We start from the raw sequence: 25,382 nt of genomic DNA, 5'->3' as shown, positions 1-25,382 counted from the left end.
CTAAATCCATTCTTCGTCATCACTAGTAGCCAGATTATGTATGTTCCATGTTGCAGGAAATGTTGCCCCCAGGTCCGTTTCAGCCAGGAAACGAAACGGAAACACGGAAACGCGTACCATACGGCCTGGAAACGAGTTTCTGACCTGGGGAAACGTGGCCAGTACGGCCAAAAACGAGTTTCCAAGCCGTATGACGGAGTTTCCACTTCATATTGCGATTTTTCTCTTTTTTTTCAGTTCTAATTTTTTATTTGGCAAATAAAATATCTTGTGAATGCTTCTAGATGCCTCTCTCAATTTATAAAAAGACTCTCGCCTCATTCCCTCATCACACAATTGAACAAGTTGTTTCTCTTGGAGACGGACGATTTTAGCGAAGGAGAAAAGAGGAAGAGAGCAGTGGTCTTTTGTCTTTATAGTTCTTGCAGCCTCATCATAGTCTTTATTGCACTTGCAGCCTCATATATATAATAAAGGCTGATTTTGATATTTGGATATATAATAAAAGTTGATTTTGGATATTCCGATATTGCTATTTTCATTATGTGATCATTCATGAGTAAATGTGATGTAAATTTAATCATAATGTTTAAACTTTAAATGTAATAAATTAAAATGTATCATGTATGCTTTATGATTGCACATAACATTTCTTAAATGTCCCAAATTCTAATATATATATATCGTGTTTCCTTGTTTCCAAAATTGGGGGGGGCGGGGAGGTGGGATGGCGGGGGGAGGTGGGGGGGGGGGCTGCGGGGGGTATCACATTTCGTACCCATGCCCGTTTCGGAAACTCGTACCCGTTTCCCCGTTTCGTGCAACTTAATGTATGTATTTAATGGGGGGGTTATAAGAAAACAAAGATTCTAACAGGCATATTCAGAGAACAGACAAATATTACACCCACTTCAAGTAATTCATCCCAAAATAGATACATATAAACAGCATTTTGGATGCAAGTAAACATTAAATATTACATAAGATTGACTTGTAACCAATATGATTTTTCGAATAGACATCAGACTCCATTGTAATCTAAATTCCATTAGAGTATTATAGACAATCTTGCAATCATCATTTATTAATTAATGATGCTTTAGAATAAGGCTAGCCATTTTCCAATCAAGAAAAACAGTTTCATTTTGTAATATTATCTACTGCAAATCCTGCAAACCACAACATCATAACAAGAGAAGAAAACAATATAAAGAAAAAACTTCCCAATTGTATTACTTTAAAATGAATTTCTCTCAGAATCTACTCAGTACTCACTGTTTATCACCGGAAAATGTTGAAGAAAACACGAACTCCCGGCCAGATTCAGAGGCAATCCGTGATGTTTGCATGCCACCAATACCCTTCCCAGCTGCAGATTTCTGAACTTCTTCAATCTCACGACGAAAAGCTACAGTTTTGAGATATGCTTCTATCTGTAACTGAGAAAATGATGCCGGGGCCTGCAGTTTTTCAAATAGAATCACATATAACATCAGTTTTAGTTGTTTGTCCCTTCAAGCTACATCCCAATTATTGAAGCATGAATTGTTGAAGCACTAAGAATATATTTTGTTCAAAATTAAAAATCCCTGAGCAAATCTAAATAGCAAAATTAAGTGTAACACATACTCCAACAAATGACATAGTTGTCTTCCATGCACAATCAACTATATTATCATACCTAGGATATTCTGCTACTCTTGTTAGGAAAACGTCACCTAATAATTCATCTAACGACATATGTAACATAAATGATTTACTAATAATTATTTACAACTTTATTATATCATTATATTATGAAATTCATGGTTACAATATCTAACACCACCTCTTAATTATGATTTCAGTTTTCATAACCCCTAACATTTCATAAAAAATTTCAAGCTTCTCCTTACTGAGGGACTTGGTGAAGATGTCTGCTACTTGATCTTGGGACCAGTAATAAATCCGCTCAATTAGTTTGTTCTGCACTTGTTCTATAATATAATGACGTTGAATTTCAACATGTTTTGTTTTCAATGATAAATTAGATTATTCGTCATCTTGATGGCACTTTGCTTGTCATTGTGTAAAATTGTAGGTTGCATTTGTGCAAGCTTCAAATCACTTAAAAAATAAAATCCTTCATAACCATATTGTTGCACAAATTGCTCCAACGGCTGCTTTGTATTCAGTTTCTGTTGTTGAAAGAGCTACTAAAGGTTGCTTTTTACTTGCCTGTGAAATTACTCTGCTACCAAGGAAAAAAAATAGCATGTTGTAGATTTCTTGTCATTTGTATCACCTGCCCAATCTGCTTCTGAAAAACCTTTCAACGTGAAGTTATCATTCTTTTCCAATATAACACCGAACTGTAAAGTATTTTTGATGTATCTAAGTACTCATTTTGCTACATTCCAATGTCTTTTTCATGTTACAATTTAAAATATTGATAACATTCCAAGTGCAAAAGTTATGTGTGGTCTGGTTGTAGTAAGATAAATTAATCCTCCAACAAGTTAACAACAGAGTAATTCATTTACTACTTCAGATTTATCATCTTTCAAAAGTTTTAAATTTACCTCCATTAGTGTTTTGCTTGGATTACAATCTTGCATTCTGGGTTTTTCTAATTCTGAAGCATAATTTGTCTATGAAATAAAAAACTAGTGTGGTTGTTGCCAAATTTCAATACCCAAGCAATAATGTAACAATCCCAAGCCAATCATATCAAATGATTTAGAAAGACCATCTTTTTCTTCCCATATCAAATCATTATTGTTGCCTGTAATTATCCAGTCATCAACATATACAACCATAAGTATCATTTCTTCACCTTTTTCTTTGACATATAAGTTAAGGTCACAATCACCTCTTTTGAAATTTATTGATTTAAGATACATATTAATATTTTCATACCATGCTCCAGAGGCTTGTTATGGTCAATACAAGTTCTTCATCAACTTACATGCACTTTCAACATCCATCTAGTGTACCTGCCATCCAAATTGTGCTACAATATCTAACAAAATTTTGATTGTTATTAATTTTGCAGTTCACCAAGCCCATTTATAACATTTTGATTGTTATTAAGTATGAAGAATGTTTTGCAGTTCACCAAGCCCATTTATAACATGATTCGTTTCCCAAATACAGACGTGTCGATGACTGGGGAGGTGTATGAGCAAATGGATAGCATGCTTGGGCAAATCAAAGATATTGTTCAGCCAAAAGATCCCAACTTGTATGATCATATTCACAGACATGTGGTCAAAAAGAGGGATAATCTTAATGTTCCACTTCATGCCTTGGCATATGTCCTTACGCCAAAATACTATTCACCATCTTGGTTGGCCCTAGGGGTGGGGTTAGGAGAAAACCCCATATAGATCCAGAGGTACAAAATGGGTATATGGTAGCATTAGACAAGTTGGTGCATGCCAGATTACGTGGAGAATTAAGGAAATACTTCAATCAAACTGGAGCGTTTGGTTCTTTGCATGCAATTGATGATAGAGAAAGAATGGATCCCGGGGGAATTTTGGAAAGATTGGCAGTTAAAGTGTTTCACAGGTGGTTAATACTTCTTCTATAAAGAGGTGTTGGAGCACCTATAGTTTCATCCACAATGTGAAAAGAAACTGCCTCGATGAAAACCGGGCAGAAAGCTTGGTTTATGTGCACTACAACTTGAGCTTGTTGACACATTATCGTGAGCAGTCTCGATTTGATATAGCATATATCACTTGGGACAACAACCCAGAGGAGGAAAATATGGAGGATGGAGCCATACATTTAGAACAATTGGAAGCAAAACTTTTGAACAATGAGGATGAAGCAGCATCAACATCCATGGCACCCCCATCATCTACTAGCAGTGCTCAAGTTGCACCATTTTTGCCACCACCTCCATCTGCAAACTCACGTAAACGTCATGTGCCTTATGGTTCTAGTCGTGGTTGTCCAACTATGCGAGAGGAGACTCCCATTGCTCCTAGACCATGAGAAAAGAAATTAGAAATTTATCATCGCAAGAAGAAATTTTGATTTACTTGTATTTTCTAGTCTCTAGTACTTTTTATGACTATTGACTCTTTCATATTTAGTATGGTATTTTTTGTCAACAATATATGACAATTTAAGTTTGAAGTTTGATGTTGGCAATTACAATTCATTGGTAATGATTCATGAATTATGAATATGATGCTTTATGAAAGTAGAAATGTTTCATTTCATGTTTGATATTCGTTGTTATAGTTTGGAAATAGTTACAACTTTAGTGATGACAAATATTATATATTGAATTTTGAAACTTTAAAAATCGATGAGAATCGAGATGTTCTAACTTGTGGACCTGTGGTTGATGAAAAATATAACTACTAGATGATTGATGTTATATGGTTTACTGATTAATCCATGTTTTTATGCTTTTTATAACTAATTCATCATTCTACATGCTTTTGTTAACATATATGCATCAAAATATATATATATATATATATATATATATATATTATATAAAAATCACTCCCAAATTTGCTCCCAACTTAGAAGCTTGTGAAAATTGTTGCTCCCCACTCTGGCTTCCAAGCAGCCTTGCCCTATCTCGTCCCTTGCTGCCTCAGGAGCAATTCGTCCTTCAACACAAGCTCAGAGGGGTAAGTTGCAGCCTCCCTAAATTCTTATGCAAGTACAGTTTGTAGCCCTTGCTGACACAAAGGGGGATCAACTGCCAATTCCGCTTTCAAATCCGTGTGTTGTTGATTTGGAACAAGATTGTTATCACAGGTGTTTATCCTTATTGATCCGCAGTACAGGAATTCTTGGTGTATCCACTAGCTGGGAATGAGAGTAAACCCTTGCTCCTCTATGGTTGACACTGTAATGTTGCCATAGATTATCTTAACAAGCCACAGGAGTACCCGCCATAAAAACCCTTGATCCACAGAAGACCTTCTCTACCTTAGTTTATGTCACAGAAAATAAAGGATGTCCTTTCAAGCCAAAATCCCACAAAATTCTCCCTTGCTAACCAGAAAGCAATTGAGAAGTGCCTCAGGGAATTATGTGGGACAGATGAGAGAAAGAGAGAGGGGATTGGCTATGGTGGGATCATCACCAACGAAACCAATCAAGGAAATAGGGGTCTTAAAACCCTCAGAGCCTCAGCTCACAAAACAGAAATATCCAATCAACATGATGAAAATAAAGATTCTCCTCTCTCTTATTTATAGACTCTCTTTGGGGTCTCTTCTCATTATTTTAACTTGAGGGGTTACAAGTTTCCCTCCACTTAGCCCCAATTGTGGCTTCCTTAACAAGTTTTTCCCCAGCTACCCAATTTACCTAATGTTGCTCCAAAAGCATTGGATAATGGATTTCCCCCTTTATCATTGACCATAACCTGGGGTTGGATAGGCCACTTCGTCCTCCCTTGGGAAATTAATTAGTCGGGAACATTACACACATAAGGCAATTTTGGATAGGCTCATGGGGGAGTTACAGGTGTATGTGCATGTGCATACAGGGTCATCATATAAGAATACTTTAGTATATAAAAATAAAAACAAACTTGGTTTTCCTGTATACATATATACATAAATATATTGCAAGAAACAGTTTAATTTTGTGTGAGATAAGGATTGAAACTGTGTCTATATACTTAATATTGTTATTTTATTGTTATCTCTAGGATTTCTTATATATGTTGAGATCCTCTTAAGTACTTGGTAGTGAGTATTTCCTTAATAACAAAAATAATACTCCAATTTAAAGGTCACGGATAAATAGTAAAAAACATTGTAACCAGTGGCTAAAAACAATAATTTCCTACTAATAGAAAATTACCAAAATATCTCAAAATTGGAAAGTACCCTTTTGAAACAATCTCCCCCCTATAAATGCTCCAATTGTTGCATGCAACATATATGTATGGAACATCTGATAAAATTTAGAATTGCCATCTGAAATGAAATCTCGTGTAGAAGAATAAAACATGCTGTCCTCCATGTCAAAGTCAAAATCTCTGAAAAATAGAACTGGGCCTGACCTCTACCTCTGGAACCAAGATATGTACTTACAAACATTCTGAAGTCTAGCAACAAATATGCTTAGGAAAATTCAATGTTATCAACACATAAAATTATGAATATTGACATAAATACAGTTAACTAAATTGAAGTACTAATTACCAGATAAAAACCTAGCTTTGCAAAGGCCTATCATTCACCTTCTTAACTTTCTGAAACTTTTGCCTGTTATCAGCCATCAGTTGTTCTCTCATCTGCAGGAAGAAACAAAGGCATGTCCTATGGAAGTTAATATACATATTTTATGAACCATAGATAAGAGCCTTCAGATATTCCCCAAATTAAAAGGTGCAATAAAATAATATATTTTATCATGATACAAGTATCTCAAACCTGAACAAGAAGATCGAGTTGCATGGACGGGGGCAGAACTGCCAAGACAGATGGATCTACTTTCCCTTGCATGACTGGCTGCAAAATTCATTTGGAAGATATTAGCACTGTCAAAAGCTTTCAAAAAAAAATGTAACTATTCTTGAGCATCTCCTGTATCTTCCACCCACTTTATGCGTAAAATGTCAGAAATTGGTGCCCAAATGATTTCAAACAAAACTCTCCTAGGGAGAACCAATTTGAAAGAAACTGGAGATCTTCTCCAAAAAACGGAAAGATAAGAGTAAACATAACAGCATAACATTAACAAAAAAGGGTCAACAAAATAAAACATCCCAATGTATGCACATTCTTAATTAAGAGATGCTTAATATAAAACATGACCACCAACTGACAGAACCCTTCAAACTGCAAGTACAACGATACTAACATTAGTATGCTTCTCTAGCATCATAGCATTTTGAAATGAACAGTGAGGTGAACTTGAACCTACTTTCAAACATACACTTTACAACTATGAAAAAAATAGTGCTTGCACGAAATTTTGTCAAGTTAAACTAATATATGTATATAGAGTGGAAAATCCAGTTATTTTAACATGTGAACTTCTGAATATTTCATGTTTTAACTATTTTCTTCATATTCTGAATTATTGATGAATTTAGTTAAACCGCTGCCAAGTTCACTCTCCAATTTCGTTATTATGCCATTTCTGAGTCCTAGTAAAGCCATGCTAACTTTGATATCCTCAATTCCAAAATGCTCAAGACTAAATTTTGGAGATCGTTACTATAAATTAATTGGTAAGGATTACAAGAGCAAAGGCCTACAAGGGTAATCCTTGCAAAGCAAGATGAATTTCAAAATGAGCAGAGCATATGAAGTCAAAGAATTAAAGAATTCTAGGGCTTCCTTGGAGTGATAACTAGATCCAAATAAGCTACGGAATATAAACTAACTTAACCTAAAGTTTGAGATCTAGGTCTCAAAATTTACAGATGATTAACGGAAAGAAAAAGCTATCTCTATACCTCAAATACTTGGAAGAAGGGTTTAGCTCAACAAGGGAGACCGAAGGAAATACCAAATAAACTAACTTAGCTGCTAGCACATGAACATTTATCCCATGGAACTTAATACTAAGATAAAGAAAATAAACTAACTTACTTCACCATGCATCATCCAAGATCCATCATAAATATCCTTGAGACCACATCACATCACAATTCCGGAAAAGAGAAGTAACTCAACTTATCCATCCATAACCAAGTTTAAGAGAGAAAAATCACAGAAATTTCAGGCCTCCTTAAGGGTTTCTTCCACAAATCCAAGATGAGAAAAATGAGAGTAAGTGCACCTCTCTCTCTCTATCTATATATAGGAGGTGTTCAACATCCCTCACAATAAAATATTAATTTTCTAGACTAAAATCTTTAATTAAGAGATGCTTAATATAAAACATGACCACCAACTGACAGAACCCTTTCAAACTGCAAGTACAACGATACTAACATTAGTATGCTTCTCTAGCATCATAGCATTTTAAAATAAACAGTGAGGTGAACTCGAACCTACTTTCAAACATACACTTTACAACTATGAAAAAATTAGTACTTGCACGAAATTTTGTCAAGTTAAACTAATATACGTATATAGAGTGGAAAATCCAGTTATTTTAACATGTGAACTTCTGAATATTTCATGTTTTAACTATTTTCTTCATATTCTGAATTATTGATGAATTTAGTTAAACCACAGCCAAGTTCACTCTCCAATTTCATTATTATGCCATTTCTTAGTCCTAGTAAAGTCATTATAACTTTGATATCCTCAATTCCAAAATGCTCAAGGCTAAATTTTGGAGATCGTTACTATAAATTAATTGGTAAGGATTACAAGAGCAAAAGGCCTACAAGGGTAATCCTTGCAAAGCAATATGAATTTCAAAATGGGCAGAGCATGTGAAGTCAAAGAATTAAAGAATTCTAGGGCTTCCTTGGAGTGATAACTAGATCCAAATAAGCTACGGAAAATAAACTAACTTAACCTAAAGTTTGAGATCTAGGTCTCAAAATTTACAGATGATTAACGGAAAGAAAAAGCTATCTCTATACCTCAAATACTTGGAAGAAGGGTTTAGCTCAGCAAGGGAGACTGAAGCAAATACCAAATAAACTAACTTAGCTGCTAGCACATGAACATTTATCCCATGGAACATAATACTAAGATAAAGAAAATAAACTAACTTACTTCACCATGCATCATCCAAGGTCCATCATAAATATCCCTGAGACCACATCACATCACAATTCCGGAAAAGAGAAGTAACCCAACTTATCCATCCATAACCAAGTTTAAGAGAGAAAAATCACAGAAATTTCAGGCCTCCTTAAGGGTTTCTTCCACAAATCCAACATGAGAAAATGAGAGTAAGTGCACCTCTCTCTCTATATATAGGAGGTGTTCAACATCCCTAACAATAAAATATTAATTTTCTAGACTAAAATCCCTATTATAGCCTAAGGAAGGTCAAAATGCCCTCTTTAACAATTAATTAATCAATTTAGGGGCATTCATGCCACTTGTATAAAAAGGCACAAGCCCAAAAGGGTGGCCCTTCTTCAATAAATCGGGGACAAAAAGGATGTTAGTACAGCATCCAGCCTCCAAAGACCCAGCATCAACACTTCCTACGGAACAGGAAACACTACTCTCTTATAGGTCATCAACCTCTGTATGTGTGTCTCTCCCAACATCCAAGATTGAAGAAAAGAAACTCAAATATTAAAGAGTTGGAAGAAAATTTAGTATTAAGAGTGTGTCACGGTCTCCAAGAAGTGGGTTGCTATTGAGGTCTGTCTATGATAGTATTCCTGTTACACTTGATAAGAAGCATAAGAAGTAGAACCCTGATATGATAGTATTCCTGTTACACATTTAGTATGGGCCAGTATTTCTATAATCGACAACTATTGGTCAGTGACTTGGTGTTGACTTTGCCATAGCAGATCAGTGACCCAGTATACATTGACCTTGTTGCAGTTGCAGTATTCTTGTCAACATTAATTTTGTTATATAACAGAGATCCACATTCACTTCTCAGTTTACATATTTATATAGAAAAGAACGTAGAGCATTCTTATCGAATTCCCCGCCCTGTTTTGAGAGAGGTTTGATCACTAGCTTGAAGGCAAGATAGCACAACAGAGATCCTCATATGGTCTATCTGATGGTATATATAAATGATCTCTCTCTCTCTCTGGTGACATAACTCTTCTGACCTTCGCATGGGTCAGTATATTAACTTCGCATAGCTCAGATGGGGCAGTCTGTTGACTTGGGATGGTACAGTCTGTTGACTTCAGAAAGCACAGTTTGATTATGGACTGCACTGTATATTTAGCTCAGGAACAGTCCTTCGCACATCACAGTTCCAACTCCTATGAATTCATATCTCTCTCTGTTTGGATAGGGACCTCGCTCTCCTGGTTCTGACACTTCAAAGCCTTGGTTGAAAACCAATTCGAGAAGAAAATCAAGATATTGAGGACTGATAATGGGACCGAGTACGAATCCAATGAATTCCATGATTATTGCAGAGAAGTTGGCATTAAGAGAGAGACTGCAACGCCATACACTCCTGAGCAGAATGGTGTGGCTGAAAGGAAGAATCACTATATTGTAGAAGCAGCTCGTGCCATGCTTCATGATCAAGGCCTTCCGAAGTTCCTATGGGCTGAAGCTGCAAATACCGTCGTGTATGTTCAAAATCAATGCCCTCATCAAGCATTGGACTCCAAGACTCCCGAACAAATGTTCACTATTGAGATAAGTCATGATGTCACCTTCGACGAAGATATGGCCCTCAGGAAGATCAACAACCTTCCTATCCTAAGGAAGGACAAAGAAACTGACACCGGAAATTAGGGTGGAAAAGAGGACAAAACGATGCCCGATGTTGATGAACCTATGGATCCTATTGATCCTCCTCCTCATGAGCCCTCCTCCTCCAAAAGGAGACCATCATGGCTTAGGGAGACTCTCGAAGATGCTGAGAGGCACATTGCACCAAGGCGGACTTTCCATGAAAGCAAGAAGTCAAACAGGAATCAAGGATATTTGATCGCCATGAGCCTTCATCATTCGAAGAAGTAGTGAACCAACAAGTATGTAAGGATGTTATGAATGAAGAATACAAGTCAATTATGAAGAATGATGTTTGGGATGTGGTCCCTAGATCCCAGGACAAATCAGTTGTCACCCCTAAGTGGCTCTATAAAATCAAGCATGGAGCTGATGGAAGCGTAGAAAAGTTCAAGGCTCGCATTGTTGCTCGAGGCTTCTCTCAAAAGGAAGGTGTATATTATGATGAGATATTTGCCCCTGTTTCCAGGTACACCCCCATCCGCTCGATCATAGCCCTTGCTGCCTTGCAAGGATGGAACCTACATCAGATGGATGTCAAGACCGCTTTCTTGCATGGTTCAATCAAAGAGGAAGTCTACGTGGAACAACCCGAGGGATTTGAGGTGCATGATCGGGAATCTCATGTATGCAGGTTGAAGAAAGCTCTCTATGGATTGAAGCAAGCACCCCGGGCTTGGTATGAGAGAATCGATAGCTATCTGATGAAGCTGGAATTCACTAGAAGTGAAGCCGATCCAAACCCTTACTTTAAGGTTGAGAATGATAAACCTCTCATTCTGGTACTTTATGTGGACGACCTCTTTCTGATAGGTGCAGACCCTCTCATTCACAAATGTAAGAGGGAGTTGGCTTCTGAATTTGAGATGAAGGACCTAGGACCAATGCACTATTTCCTAGGGTTGGAGGTCTAGCAAAAGCCAGGTGAATTTTCCTCTCTCAAGTAAAATATGTTGTGAAGATATTGGAAAGATTTGGGATGGTGGACTGCAAGCCTGTGACTACCACGATGAAACATAACTTTAAGAAGTTATGCGGTAGTGGTGTTGGACATGAATTGGGAAATGCTTTTGAGTATTGTCAACTCATAGGAGCAGTGATGTTCTTGGTGAACTCCCGTCCAAACATATGTTTTGCAGTTAACACATTGAGCCAACATATGGTTGAGCCTCATCATACACATTGGATTGGTGCCAAGAATCTTCTGAGATATCTTTGGGGCACAATCACTCAAGGACTGAGATACACTGCCGGAGATGTGAGGTTGCATGGTTATTCTGATGTTGATTGGGCTGGCAGTGTGGTGGATTGCAAGAGAACTTCTGGATGTTGTTTTCTTTGGGTTCTGCTTCGATATCCTGGATGAGTAGGAAGCAGAAATCGATTGCCTTAAGCACCGCCGAGGCCGAATACATAACTACTAGCATGGCCGCCTGTGAAGCTATCTGGTTGAGGAAGCTCTTCAATGAATTGTTTGGACATGTGATGGATACCACCGTGATCCTCTGCGACAACCAGAGTGGGATTTGATTATCAGAGAATCACATGTTTCATGATTGCTCCAAGCATATAGGTATCAGGTACCACTTTATTCGGGATACGGTACAACGAGGAGCAATAAGGCTCCATCACATTGGGACTGATGAACAGGTCGTCGATATTCTGACAAAGCCCCTGGGGAAGGTCAGGTTCTTGGCCTTCCGAGAACAACTTGGAGTCGTGGAGAGACCCTCTTATGAGGGTCCTCTATGAGATGGATATTGAGCTCTGGGAGCTCCGGGGGGCTTGGGGTACTTCTTGGAGCGATGAGAAACCATAGGATGAGTGGTTCAACCTTCCCCTAGTGGTTTGTTGTGTACAGGGTGAGTGGTTCAGCCTTCCACTGTGATAACCCTTGGCGACATGTAGGTAGGATGAGTGGTTCATCCTTCTTCTACTGAGACATCCTACCCATGCAGTCTAAGACTCATGGGAAGTACCTCTCATCTAGCCAATGAGAAGGAAAATGAGGTTAGGGACCATAGTACTACCGATGGACGCATCGTGTACTACCATACTCCCTATGCTAAGATGACCGATATTGATCTGGGATCAATTGGAACTGACTTCGGGTCAGAAAGAGTGGTATGAGACACTGATTTCGAGTCAGAAAGAGTGGTATGCTGTAAAAATTTCTGTTTTCCCACCCCGGTTTTCAGTTTCTCCTTATTTCTCCCATGTAGTTAAATGCCCATTCCCATAACCATACATTTAACAGACTGAAAAAATAAATATTGCTGAAAACACAAATTCTGGAAATTTTTCAGAATGCTGGAAATTGCAGAATTAAAAATCAGCCATTAAAACACATTAAAACACTGATATTTTTGGTCAACTTGACCCTGGAAAAACCCCCTACAACTCTTGGGGAAAACCAGTTTGAGAGCTCTTCTTTATTTCTGAAAATTGTCTTTTTACAGTGAGAATTATTCAGCAAAAAATCAGCAAGCATATTTACAACTTATCTCCTTTCCCGTGCCTCACAGCAATCTGGAAATTACAGCAAACAGGACAGCAATAAATGTTGTACGACCTCCGTTTTGTGTGCAGAAAAAATCAGCAAACTGCTCCTCGATTTTTGTGCAAAATCTGCCTTTCACTATGTGCTGAATCAGCTGTACAAATCTGCTCAACTGCTGCCTTGGAATGTGTGCCAAGCTGCTGTCTCCTTCTCCTTCCTGCTCAGAAATCTCTCTTGCTCTCTTGCTCTCCTTCTCCCAATCTGCTCATGAAAGAATGAATGACCTTTTCCTCCTTTTCCTCCTTTAATATAACTCCAAGTGACTTTTGGGTGATCTCTAAATCCAATGGCTGAAATAGATTTAGATCAATGGTTGAGATTAAATGCTCATTTAAATCTCACTTTCTATTTTTTAATTCACCCCACTTTAATAAAGACCCACTTAGTCATTTATTTCCAAAATCACTTTTCCTTTCTAATTTTTCATTGACTTTATAAAAGTCACTTTAAAATTAGACTTAATAACTTTATCACTTAAAGTCACTTTTAAATTAGATTTAACTTTATAAAATTATAAAGTCACTTTAGGAGAAAAATTAAATTCTTTTGGACACTTTTCCCTAGGCCAAAGATCAAAGCCTAAGGGAACCACCTGTCCTCCGGTACCAAATTTCAACACTCCCTCTTACCGAGGAAGGTGTTCCTCACCACACCCATCTTGTCTCTGAAGTAGACATGCTTGCCCCGTGGTAAGGCTTTGGTAAGGATATCTGCAACCTGCTCATCAGTGGAAATATACTCAAGCTTCACAGCTCCCTTCTGAACATAGTCTCTGATGAAATGATATCTGATCCCGATATGCTTTGACCTGTCATGAAATACTGGATTCTCCGTGAGTTTAATGCAACTCTGATTATCACAGTAAATCACTGAAGGTCTCAACGGCTGACCAAATAAGCCAAACAACATCTTGCGAAGCCAGATGGCCTCACAACTAGCTAGACTGGCTGCCATATACTCTGCTTCCGCTGAACTCAGTGCTACTGACTGCTGCTTCCGGCTGAACCATGACACTACTGCTGAACCCAACCCAAAACAACACCCTGAAGTGCTCTTCCTATCAGAAGCACAACCTGCCCAATCAGAATCAGTGTATCCTGCCAATCTCACTCCATCTCCCTGCCTGTAGTCCAGACCATAATCCACTGTCCCCTGCAAGTACCGCAAAATGTGTTTTGCAGCCACCCAGTGAACCTTCCTAGGCTCACACATAAACTGACTCATCGTGTTGACTGCAAAACAGATATCTGGTCTAGTGTTGACCAAATACATCAAGGAACCAATCAGCTGCCTGTACAATGTGGGATCCACCAACTCGGAATCCGAAGCATGAAGCTTCTTCCAGTTGGTGATCATCGGTGTCGACATGGGTCTACAATCCTCCATGTGGAATCTGCTAAGGATGTCCACAATATACTTCCCCTGCCCCAGGAAGAAATGCCCCTCCTCCTGCCACACCTCCAAACCCAAAAAGTAATGCATCAAGCCGATGTCCTTCATCTCAAACTCCGCCGCAAGATCTCTCTTGCAGTGCTCTATGAGTCTCTCTGCACCTGTAATGATCAAGTCATCCACATACAGCACCAGAATGAGAGGCTCCTCACCAATCACAATAAAGTAAAGGTTCGGATCTGCCTCACTCTTTGTGAAACCCATCCCCTGCAAGTATGCATCTATCCTGGAGTACCAAGCTCTGGGAGCTTGCTTCAGGCCATAAAGGGCCTTCTTCAATCTGCACACATGGGACTCCTTCCCATGCACCTCAAAGCCCTGTGGCTGCTCAATGTACACCTCCTCCTGTATGAAGCCATTAAGAAATGCGGTCTTCACATCCATCTGGTGGATCTTCCAACCCATCTCTGCTGCTATCGATATAATGGAGCGGATCGAAGTATATCGAGCCACGGGAGCGAAGGTCTCCTCATAATCAACTCCCTCTACCTGGGAGAACCCTCTAGCCACAAACCTCGCTTTGAATTTCTCAATGCTGCCATCTGCAGCATGCTTTACCTTGTAAAGCCATCTGGAAGTAACCACGGATTTGCCCTCAGGCCTCGGCACCACCTCCCAAACATCATTCTTCATGATAGAAGAATACTCCTCCTGCATGGCCTCTCTCCAGACCTGCTGGCTAGCTGCCTCCTCATAGCTAGAAGGCTCAGAGTCAAGGATGCTGGTAACCATCGCCATATAACTACAAAACCTCTCAGGTGGTCTACTCTCTCTGACCGGCCTCTTCGGCTCAGCAACAGATGTGGCATCTCTCAAGGTGTCCTGAAGCCACTTGGGCTTCCTCTTCCCTGAGCGCACTTCTTCCACCGGAGAATGAAACTCCTCCTCATCATCATCAGTAGCCTGAACTCCTGACTGTCTGTCTGCTGTCCTCCTGCCTGCACCTGAACCTGTAGAAGCTGAGGTACCGTGTGAACTGTCCATCAGTGGACTCCCTAGTGAACTGCTCTGTGAACTGCTCTGCATGTTGCCCGGAGCACCACCCCTCTGGCTTGATGAGCCACTGCTCACTGACGGACCTGACATCCTCATAGATGTACCTCCGGATCCTCCTGATCCCTGCCCACTGGATCCCTGCGACTGACTCAACTGCTGCTGAGGGTCTGGCTGATCCAGATACTCTAACTCCCGTGACCTCCTAAAGGCCCTGTCCTCCTCGAACTTCACATCCCGTCTGACAACAACTCTCCTCTGTGCAGGAATGTAAATCCGAAAGGCCTTTGAGGTCTCACTGTAGCCCACAAAGATACCCTTCTCTGTGGTGGGCTCTAGTTTGGTCCTCTTCTCCTTGGGTATATAGGAGTATGTAATGCATCCAAAGATATGAAGATGACCAAGATCAGGCTTCTTCCCAGAGAAAGCCTCCTCCGGAGTCATGTGCCCCAAGGCACGATGCGGACTCTTGTTCTGCAAGTAAACAGCTGTGTTGCAGGCCTCTGCCCACAAGAACAATGGCAACCCCTGATCATGTAACATAGCTTTGGCAGCCTCTATGATGGATTTGTTCTTCCTCTCCGCAACCCCGTTCTGCTGGGGGTTGTAAGGAACAGTGAACTCCCTCCTAATGCATGCCTCCGCACAATAGTCAACAAACTCTCCAAGGGTGTACTCTCCTCCATTGTCCGACCTCAAGGACTTGATCTTTCGGCCTGTCTGAGTCTCCACAAGAGCTCTGAACTCCTGAAACCGCTTGAAGACCTCACTCTTGGTCTTCAAAAAATAAATCCAGGTCCTCCTGGAGTGATCATCAATGAATAAAACATAGTACTCATATCCACTCAAGGAAACATGAGACATCCGACCGTTCACATCGGAATGAATCAAATCAAGTATCCCCGTCGCTCTGCTGTCACTGTTGGGAAAAGGGGATTTGGCAAATTTGCCCATCGCACAACCTCTGCAAGTATCAAAGTGATCAGTACTGAAATCTGGCACACCTGTAGTGATCTCCCGCAATGTCCTCAAGGCTCCATGATACATATGTCCCATCCTGCGGTGCCAAATCTCACACAGCTCAGAACTTCTAGCTCTGCTGTCGGTACTACTGCTCAATGCCAAAAGGGGCTGAAATGCAAACTTGTACACCTTTGCATGGCGTACACCTATCACTCTAGCTGAATCAGCTGGAGTGTCACTGGGATACATCAACACCTGTCCTCCCCTGAACAGTACGTCATATCCTCTGTCCTCCAAAGCTGAGACGGATATGAGGTTCTTCCTCATCCCTGGCACATAAAGAACCTCTGACACCTTCAAGGGAGGTTTGGACTCCCTCTGAAATGTCACTGTCCCCACCCCGACTGCTCTAACAACTCTGTCATCACCGAGTACTACCTCAATATCAGTGCCACTCTCTGAAAGCTCTGAGAAGTACTCACGGACTCCTGTCATGTGACGTGAAGCCCCACTGTCCACATACCAAATACCTGTAGATGCTCCGCTAATCGAGGGAAAAGCATGCTCCCTCTGAACCTGTGTGGCAGGTGATCCTGCACTAGAGGACTCACATGTAGTGAACGCAAACTCCCGGTCAAAACGACCTGCAAAGTCCTCAATCTCAGCTGAAGCTGCCACGTCCTGGTTCTTTCCCTTCTTCTTCTTCTTCTCCGGACACACAACTGCATAGTGTCCCATCTTTTGACAATTCCAACACTTCGCCTTGGAATAGTCCTTCTGTGAGTTACCCTGTTTACCTTTACCTTTGCCTTTGCCCCCACCACTGCTTGTGGAACCCTGCTTCTTCCCTTTGCCTTTCTTGCCTCCTGCCACCAGTGCTACATCCTCATCCTGCTCAACTGGCTTGGCTGCCCCAAGCTGTCCTTTCCTGATCTCTGTCTGAATGCAATCATCCCAAAACCTGTCCCATGTGGGAAGGGTCTCACGTGCACAAACCCCATCAGCAAAGTTCAACCATGAACGGGGGAGGCCATTCACTGCAATACGCACCAACTCAGTGGATGGAATGGCCTCTCCAATCGCTGCCAACTCATCTCTCACATTGGTAATCTTTGTGAGATATCCAGCTGCACTATCATTACCCATCTTAATGTTCCTCAGCTTCTCCTTCAGGACCATCTTCCGGTTCTCATTGGTACTCTGGTAGAGATTGGACAATGCTGTCCACATCTCATGGGCATTGCTCTTTCCTCTCACATGAGGAATGCAATGGTCTTTGATTCCGTCTAGAATCAGCCTCTTACCCTTATTGTTCTTCTTTTTATACTCAGCCAACTGAGTAACATCAGTGGGCACAACAACAGGTGCGGTATGCACCATGATATCCCAGACTTCTGCCTCCTCAAAGATACTCTGCATTCTCTCCTTCCAAACGCTGTAATTTATATGCCCATCCAGCCTATCCTCCACCCTCAATCCCAATGACATCCTGTTGTCCTAAAACTGAAAAATAGCACTGTTGTAGTAAAGATAAAACTGCTGTTTATGAAAAAATCAGCTTGCTGGAATTTTCTGAGTGAAAAATCAGCAACTGTAATTTTTCCTTTCGCTGTCCCAAACTGCCCTTCAGCACTCAAGCTCTGATACCATGTAAAAATTTATGTTTTCCCACCCCGGTTTTCAGTTTCTCCTTATTTCTCCCATGTAGTTAAATGCCCATTCCCATAACCATACATTTAACAGACTGAAAAAATAAATATTGCTGAAAACACAAATTCTGGAAATTTTTCAGAATGCTGGAAATTGCAGAATTAAAAATCAGCGATTAAAAACAGCCATTAAAACACTGATATTTTTGGTCAACTTGACCCTGGAAAAACCCCCTACAACTCTTGGGGAAAACCAGTTTGAGAGCTCTTCTTTATTTCTGAAAATTGTCTTTTTACAGTGAGAATTATTCAGCAAAAAATCAGCAAGCAAATTTACAACTTATCTCCTTTCCCGTGCCTCACAGCAATCTGGAAATTACAGCAAACAGGACAGCAATAAATGTTGTACGACCTCCGTTTTGTGTGCAGAAAAAATCAGCAAACTGCTCCTCGATTTTTGTGCAAAATCTGCCTTTCACTATGTGCTGAATCAGTTGTACAAATCTGCTCAACTGCTGCCTTGGAATGTGTGCCAAGCTGCTGTCTCCTTCTCCTTCCTGCTCAGAAATCTCTCTTGCTCTCTTGCTCTCCTTCTCCCAATCTACTCATGAAAGAATGAATGACATTTTCCTCCTTTTCCTCCTTTAATATAACTCCAAGTGACTTTTGGGTGATCCAAGTGACTTTTGGGTGATCTCTAAATCCAATCGCTGAAATAGATTTAGATCAATGGTTGAGATTAAATGTTCATTTAAATCTCACTTTCTATTTTTTAATTCACCCCACTTTAATAAAGACCCACTTAGTCATTTATTTCCAAAGTCACTTTTCCTTTCTAATTTTTCATTGACTTTATAAAAGTCACTTTAAAATTAGACTTAATAACTTTATCACTTAAAGTCACTTTTAAATTAGATTTAACTTTATAAAATTATAAAGTCACTTTAGGAGAAAAATTAAATTCTTTTGGACACTTTTCCCTAGGCCAAAGATCAAAGCCTAAGGGAACCACCTGTCGTCCGGTACCAAATTTCAACATATGAGACACTCTCTTAAGTTGGAACTGATTTCGGGTCAATAAGAGTGGTATGACACACTCTCCTTTGATTGGGACTGACTTCGAGTCAGTAGAGAATGGTATGATACATTCTCGATCACTTCTTCTTCTTCATAGTTCAGCAGAGCAGTGCATTGATGGCAGAGATAGTACAGATTGGCAGATGGATTTCTCCCTAATTGAGAGGGAGTGTTAAAATTGGCAACTAGGGCCAACTCCACATGGGTCATCTTATTTATGACAACCAATATTTTTCTTGGATTCCTCTCTCCGAGAGGTGAAGGATTGATCTAAAGATCATCCGATTCTGACATGTACAAATGAAGTTATGAATTTATTTTGATTATGGTCACATTGTCAAGGTCGGTCGGCAAACTTATGTAGGCTCAAAAGCCCAACAATCACGTCTATTCATCCTCAACGTTGCATATAAATAAATGGTGACTTAGCCTCATTTGTACATACTCATCTTCACACTTTTCTCTCTCTCTCTCCTCATTGATTGGGTACGGATTTCTGGGCCTCTCTCTCTCCACACGTCCAAAATTTCAGGAGAGCGAAATTTTAGGACGCCGAAATTTCAGGAGAGGGAAATTTCAGGAGACCAAATTTCTTGGTTGTCTGACTAGACTTTGACTAAGCTAAATTTGACTGTTTTGAGGGTTGGTTTATCTTGTTGTTTGGAAGTTGGAGTTGACCAATTTTTTGAGGGTCAAATCTGCCTTGTTGACCAACGTTGACTTTTCTGGTTAGGGCTCTTTTGCTACTATTATAAATTATCAGATTTGTAAATTGCACTATCTCTCTCTACTGAACTATTGAAGACTAAAAGAAGATATGATCAAGGGTTCCCCCACATTGGGGTTTGTCCCTGGCTATTGCCACATCTTGTGTCCTCTTGTCTTGGCTTGTCTTCTATTGTTTATGTTTATGTTCTATCTGCATTTTGCTATCATGTTGATGTGATTGCTAATTTGAATATTGATACTGGGCTAATAATGAAATTGAAGTAAAATTGCTCTAAATCATAGAACATACCATTGTTGCCTAAAATTAACAAATGAGGAGGAGGACTAGGTGGTTGCATCAGCAATGAGCATCAACTGAGATTGATGACTTTACGAAGAAAGTTGAGAAAGATTTTTCTCTTGTTTCCTATACCACGAATAGTAGTAATGTTGTGTATGAGGATAGTGGGTTATGGCTAGTGCACAGTAGAGCATCCAATCACATGATGGGGATGAGGTCAGTGTTTCGCAGTGTTTCAGAGACAGACTTAGACTACCATGTGAGTTGTGGAGCTAGCACCACGCATGTAGTGAGAGGGGTTGGATGTGTCAGATTCCAGCTATAGTCAGGAGGATTCTGGAGGTGACAGGGATGTTATTTGTTCCAGGATTGATAGTACATGTACTTTCTCAGTATCAACCTTGGAGGATGTTGGATATAGAATTTTGTTCCAGGATGGACATGTGCTTCTATATTCAGAAGGAGCGACCTTGGATGCAGCTGTAGTGCATGACATCAAACAGGGGCAGTCATACAAGTTGTTGGGACGACCTGTGGGTATATCCAAGGGGATCTTCGATATAGGATCAGTTTCAATTGCAAAGATGGAGCAGGTAGTGAGGAAGAGTGATTTTACAGGTACTGTGAAGAACCTTAGCTAGCATGATATGACCTTGTTAGACGCTCAGGAGCAGGGTCCTAAGAGCATTGTTGAAAGAAACAAATCTTCAGATTAGATTCTAAAGCAGGTAGCAAGGAAGTCTTGTAGTTTAGAGGGAGCAACTACAGCAGTGGATAACATGGTGGGAGACAAATCCAGGTGGAGGAGGTTCTTCCAAAAGTACCTCCCTCGCTAAGAGGGAGTGTTGAGTTTTGTAGCTCGGAAGGTACTTCTAGCCTTGTGTCTTGACTAGAAGGACCTTGATTTGCCTCTTTAGGAGCTTGCATGTGACATGCAAGTGGTGCAAGTGAGTTGCACACATGCGGATGTGTTGCATGTGACATGCATGAGATGTGCATGTAAAGCAAGCTAAATTTATGACTTGTACTTGAGTTAAAGTAAAGAAAGCTAAAGATAGGAAAGTTAACTAAAGTCACTTATCTTCAGTTAACTTGACGAGCTAATTTTGGCCGTCAATCTTAGCTTATGAAAGTTATAAATTGAGCCTAAGTGTTGAGGCTAAGACAAATTAGCATCACAATATTGAGAGACACTTCCTAGTGAGCGTGTGCTAGGTCCGAGAGAGTAGAGAGGCTGGTGATCAGTTTTGTATTTTCTCAGTTGGGCCATTATCCCAAGATGGGATACCAAGTAAGCTCTATGATTAATTTATTAATGAAAAACTGTTATTTGGGCAGAAATTTGTTTAAGTGTATGTGCTTTAGATCGAGTAGTTTGCTTCCGCTAAATATTTTTTGTGTTAGAAACTTAGCCATGTATTTGTTCAGTTAATAATTGCTGGGAACCGAATATCGGGTGTTGGGTTCAGTAAATTCTAACATTCTGCAATAACAATCCGTGTTGGCAAGGATTGGCCATTGGACTACAGTTTAGAGATAAACCTCCTACTACATGGTTTATAACACTGTAGCTGCTATATGGTTGATGTTCTCTAGTTCAACTTCATTTCATATTCTTCTTCATGCTATCTAATTATTTTAAACTGCCAAATGATATTGAAATTTGTACTAAATGGTTGTTGCTCTAAGTCTAACCTACTATGAATCATAGCTCTATGTTTCTAACTTGTTAAGAATGTTGTATGTGTCTATTCTATTTGATGACAGGTCCATTCTTCCTATACAATGCGCTATGCAGAGTCTGAACATTCTCGACAGTCTTGTCCAACTTAAAGCTCAAAAGTTTATTAGGAAAAATGAGGCACAGCTCATAGACAACTGTGGTAGTCAGATTTACATTGATGGAGCCAGCTCAAAGGATCTCACAGGCCTGTGGAGCAGGGGGGTACAGTTCATCTGTCAGATTCTTGTTGGTAAAATCTAAAGCAGGTCTGGGTAGGGGGGCTAACAATTCTGCAGAGCTTTTGGCTCTGAAGCTTGCTCTTATGTTAGCAATTGAAAAACGGTACTCACAAAATCCAAGTGTTTAGAAATTCACAAGTGGTGATTACCTGGATGGAGGGTACTTTTTCTTGTGGAAAAATTCCTTGTGCATCCTATTTTGACAAGATTCTAGTTTTAAAATCAGCTTTCCTCTCCATATCTTTTGGGTATAGCTACAGAGAGGAATAAACAGGTTGATGGTTTATGAAAAGGTTTGCTGTTGGAATCTAGTAGCCTGCAGATTTTGGAGGAGGCAAATGGCCATGCCTCAGAATATTAGCATCCTCCTTTCTATTAGTTCTGTTTTTGTTGGACGTATAGATGATATTGTATACTGTCTTTTCACTCTCTGGAGTAAGTACGTAAATTTATTAATGTCCAACTGAGGACCACAAAAGTAGGTCTATGGGACTGAAGAAGTACAGTCATATGACTACATTGTGGGACTGCAAGCGCATCTCCTAAAAAAAGTTGCTAAAAATAACATATTGAGAGAAAGAAACCAGAGGTGGTGCTGCCACAACATGTATATAGGAGACCATGGTATAACACAAAATACTCAATAGTCTACGGCACATACAAAATAATAATGGCCTGCTAAAGGAATGAGTGAGTGAGATGGTAAGGTCTGGCAATTGAGCTAGAGATGTCAGGGGCTCCTCAGTCTAATGACCAAATGGCGAGGGAGGTGAACTAGGTATCAGTTCGCTGTTGAAGTCCATTGGGGCCAGCAGTGGATCCAACTGTATAATCCTAGGGGGGGTGTAATTGTATGAGTGAGGGATACTCCTAGCATCCGAGATCGAAAAGAAAAAACTTTGAATAGGTCTCTGGCCACTGCTATGGGACTGGGAAGTAGTCGGACATGTCAGGAGTGCCCAGCTCTGGCATTGTCTAGAGCTGGTCCCTTTGGTGCTCTGAGAAACTCTGAACTGATGTATGGTTCGGCATCGTCGAAATGGTCTGAATGGTATCTGTCAATCTCCCCAAGGGGAACGCTGAGAAGAGACCCGAGATCTCAGCCTTCTATTGTCTGGAATATTTTGAACCTCTGCCTGTCACTTGTGGACCTAGTCTGACAAATCCAAATGAAAGTATGAAGTGATTGTCCTGGTGATCCCAGGGCGAGGCATGGGATAATTTTAATTAAGAATATATATGATGTTTTGGAACGTTTCATTTTTTGGATCTCCCCTGTCTTGTTAAAAACTTATATAAGATCTGCTTTGAGAAAAATCATCTTTCTTAAGAGAATGCAGGTGTCCGAGTTTAATTTTGGAGCTGCTTATAGCTGGACTGTTTAGCATATGACTAGAAGAATCTATCTAGGTTCTTGGGAGAGACCCGTTGTCGTCTTTGCGTATATTATGAAATGCTACTTAGCATCTGCATAATGTAACTTCTTTTTTATTAATGAATTTATGATTTATTTTCCACAAAAAAAAATGTCATATGTCTACTAATCGCAACCGAATCTATTGATGTCTCTAATTTGGCCTTCTGCATCTTTCTTTTTATATATGCATTATAATATATAAAAATCCGTATGCTCTTGGCACTGCTTCACTCCCGGGATTTTCTTGGGAACCATCAATTCATCATTCACTCCTAGCCTCTGGAAACATCAGTACTTTCATATATGTCATGTCCAACCATATGCTATCCAAAATTTTCTCAACATTTTTTATGTATCCATATCCTAGTAGCATAGGTTTTGTACGAAACTTTCATCTCTATCAAATACTTCAACATTATTGTATCGTACATGTATGCATATATGCAATTAGATAGTTCAAGCAGCTGACCCACTTACCTAAGCTATAAGGTACACAATAACCTGCTCACGTAAGTTATCCTTACCTTGACAAAGAAATAGATCAACTAAACTAATTGTGACAAAAAATGAAAACTTCAACAAAAATAAATAAATAAATAATCCACTCCTAGATGAGAAAGACCAACACACTCAATTGTTGATTCCATCCATTCATGTAGAGGCGCATAAGTTGCATGTCAAAGCAGTTAAATGACTCCATATGAATTTAACTGCTTACTATTCTTGACAATTAATACCAACCAGACGACCAAACCTTTATTGCCTGATTTCAAAACTTAAATCTTGGAGATGAGGACATAAAGTTTCTTACAAGAATCATCTCATCACTTTCATCCATATCCTCACTTTCATCACTGTGGATTTCCTCCACTGATGTAGAAGCTTCTATTTCAAGTTGGCCTTCTGCCGCAAGTGAAGCTGCCAATCTGTCAAAAAGAAAAAAGAAAAAAGAAAAAAAATGTGAGACATTTGTTTGTCTCCTTTTTTCCTGAGTATTAGCTTTCAACAAAAAAGAAAAATAAATGATTTGTTAAAACAATCCTCGTATTTAAAATAACAAATATAAGAAAAACCGAGACATGTAAATACTGACATGTAGCTTCTTGCAACAAAAAATTGTCAGGAAAATATTAAGCACAAAAGCAACTTTTGCAACCAAAAGCTTCACCCCTGATCAAGAAGCAAATATAATCAAAACTAAGTCCATCTGTCTGTGATCTAGCAGCATGTTGGAGAGCCTGTAGCCAGGTTGACCCAAGTCCTTGACAGTGGGAAAAATGAATAACCCACATGACAGTTTACAACATGCACACTTACAGCACCGGTAATAGAAAAAACTCTTGCAAGGGAGATAGCTGGAACAACAGAATACATACAAGCACATACGTATGCAGACACAAAGGCAATTCAGATGTGCATTCCTAGGTAAAGCCAGAGATCCATTAGGAGTTTCTTTCTTTTGACCTCAGATGCTAGATGTATTCCTCACTCGTACATATCCCCCAGGATCATACAGCCAGGCTCTCCAAGGGTTCTAGGGAACTCCGACAGCGAGCCATGCCCACTTCACCTCCCATGCCTTCAGCCATCAGACTCGGGAGACTCACTTAGTGTTTTGAAACACCATCCCTCTGTCACGGTTTTATACATATGTTCTGATGCTATTCTGATGTAGGTTTCCTGTCCTTGTATTTTTTTCAGCATTTTCTAGGAGATGCACTTGCACTTCCACATTGCATTCATTCTAGTTGTACTCTTCAGTCCCGCTGACTTACTATTGTCGTCACTTGTCAGACGCTCACAAATTATCTTATCTTATAGCATGTAGAAGAAATTTATGTTCAAGGCAGAAATTTGTCCATAGTAAACAGCATAAGCAGACCATCAGTGTAGACAATGCTCTTCAAATCATCTAGGCAGCAAACAACTGTGAGGGCATCAATCCAGATGTATTTTTTGCTCTGAAATTCAGATA

The 25,382-nt window shown here is 39.8% G+C and overlaps 1 protein-coding gene across 3 annotated transcripts in view; it reads right to left on the bottom strand.

Annotated features, from left to right (window-relative positions):
* The window catches only part of LOC149138152 (DNA repair protein UVH3-like), a 188,455-nt gene that overhangs the window by 143,681 nt on the left and 19,392 nt on the right, over nt 1–25,382 (bottom strand). For 2 of the 3 annotated variants that reach the window (XM_089446584.1, XM_089446581.1), the window contains exons 4-7: nt 24,219–24,333; nt 6,402–6,479; nt 6,209–6,262; nt 1,276–1,460 (exon numbers count right to left, since the gene is read on the bottom strand). In XM_089446584.1, the coding sequence (XP_089302710.1) occupies nt 1,276–1,460; nt 6,209–6,262; nt 6,402–6,479; nt 24,219–24,333 (432 nt within the window). The remainder of the gene's footprint in view (nt 1–1,275; nt 1,461–6,208; nt 6,263–6,401; nt 6,480–24,218; nt 24,334–25,382) is intronic. The other variant, XM_089446583.1, reaches the window with a different exon arrangement.

This window comes from Pinus tabuliformis, chromosome X, assembly GCF_031772625.1.
Source record: "Pinus tabuliformis cultivar Carrire ecotype Pingquan chromosome X, CPIR1, whole genome shotgun sequence".
Classification (NCBI taxonomy): domain Eukaryota; kingdom Viridiplantae; phylum Streptophyta; class Pinopsida; order Pinales; family Pinaceae; genus Pinus; species Pinus tabuliformis.
This window is presented reverse-complemented; position numbering and strand designations above follow the sequence as displayed.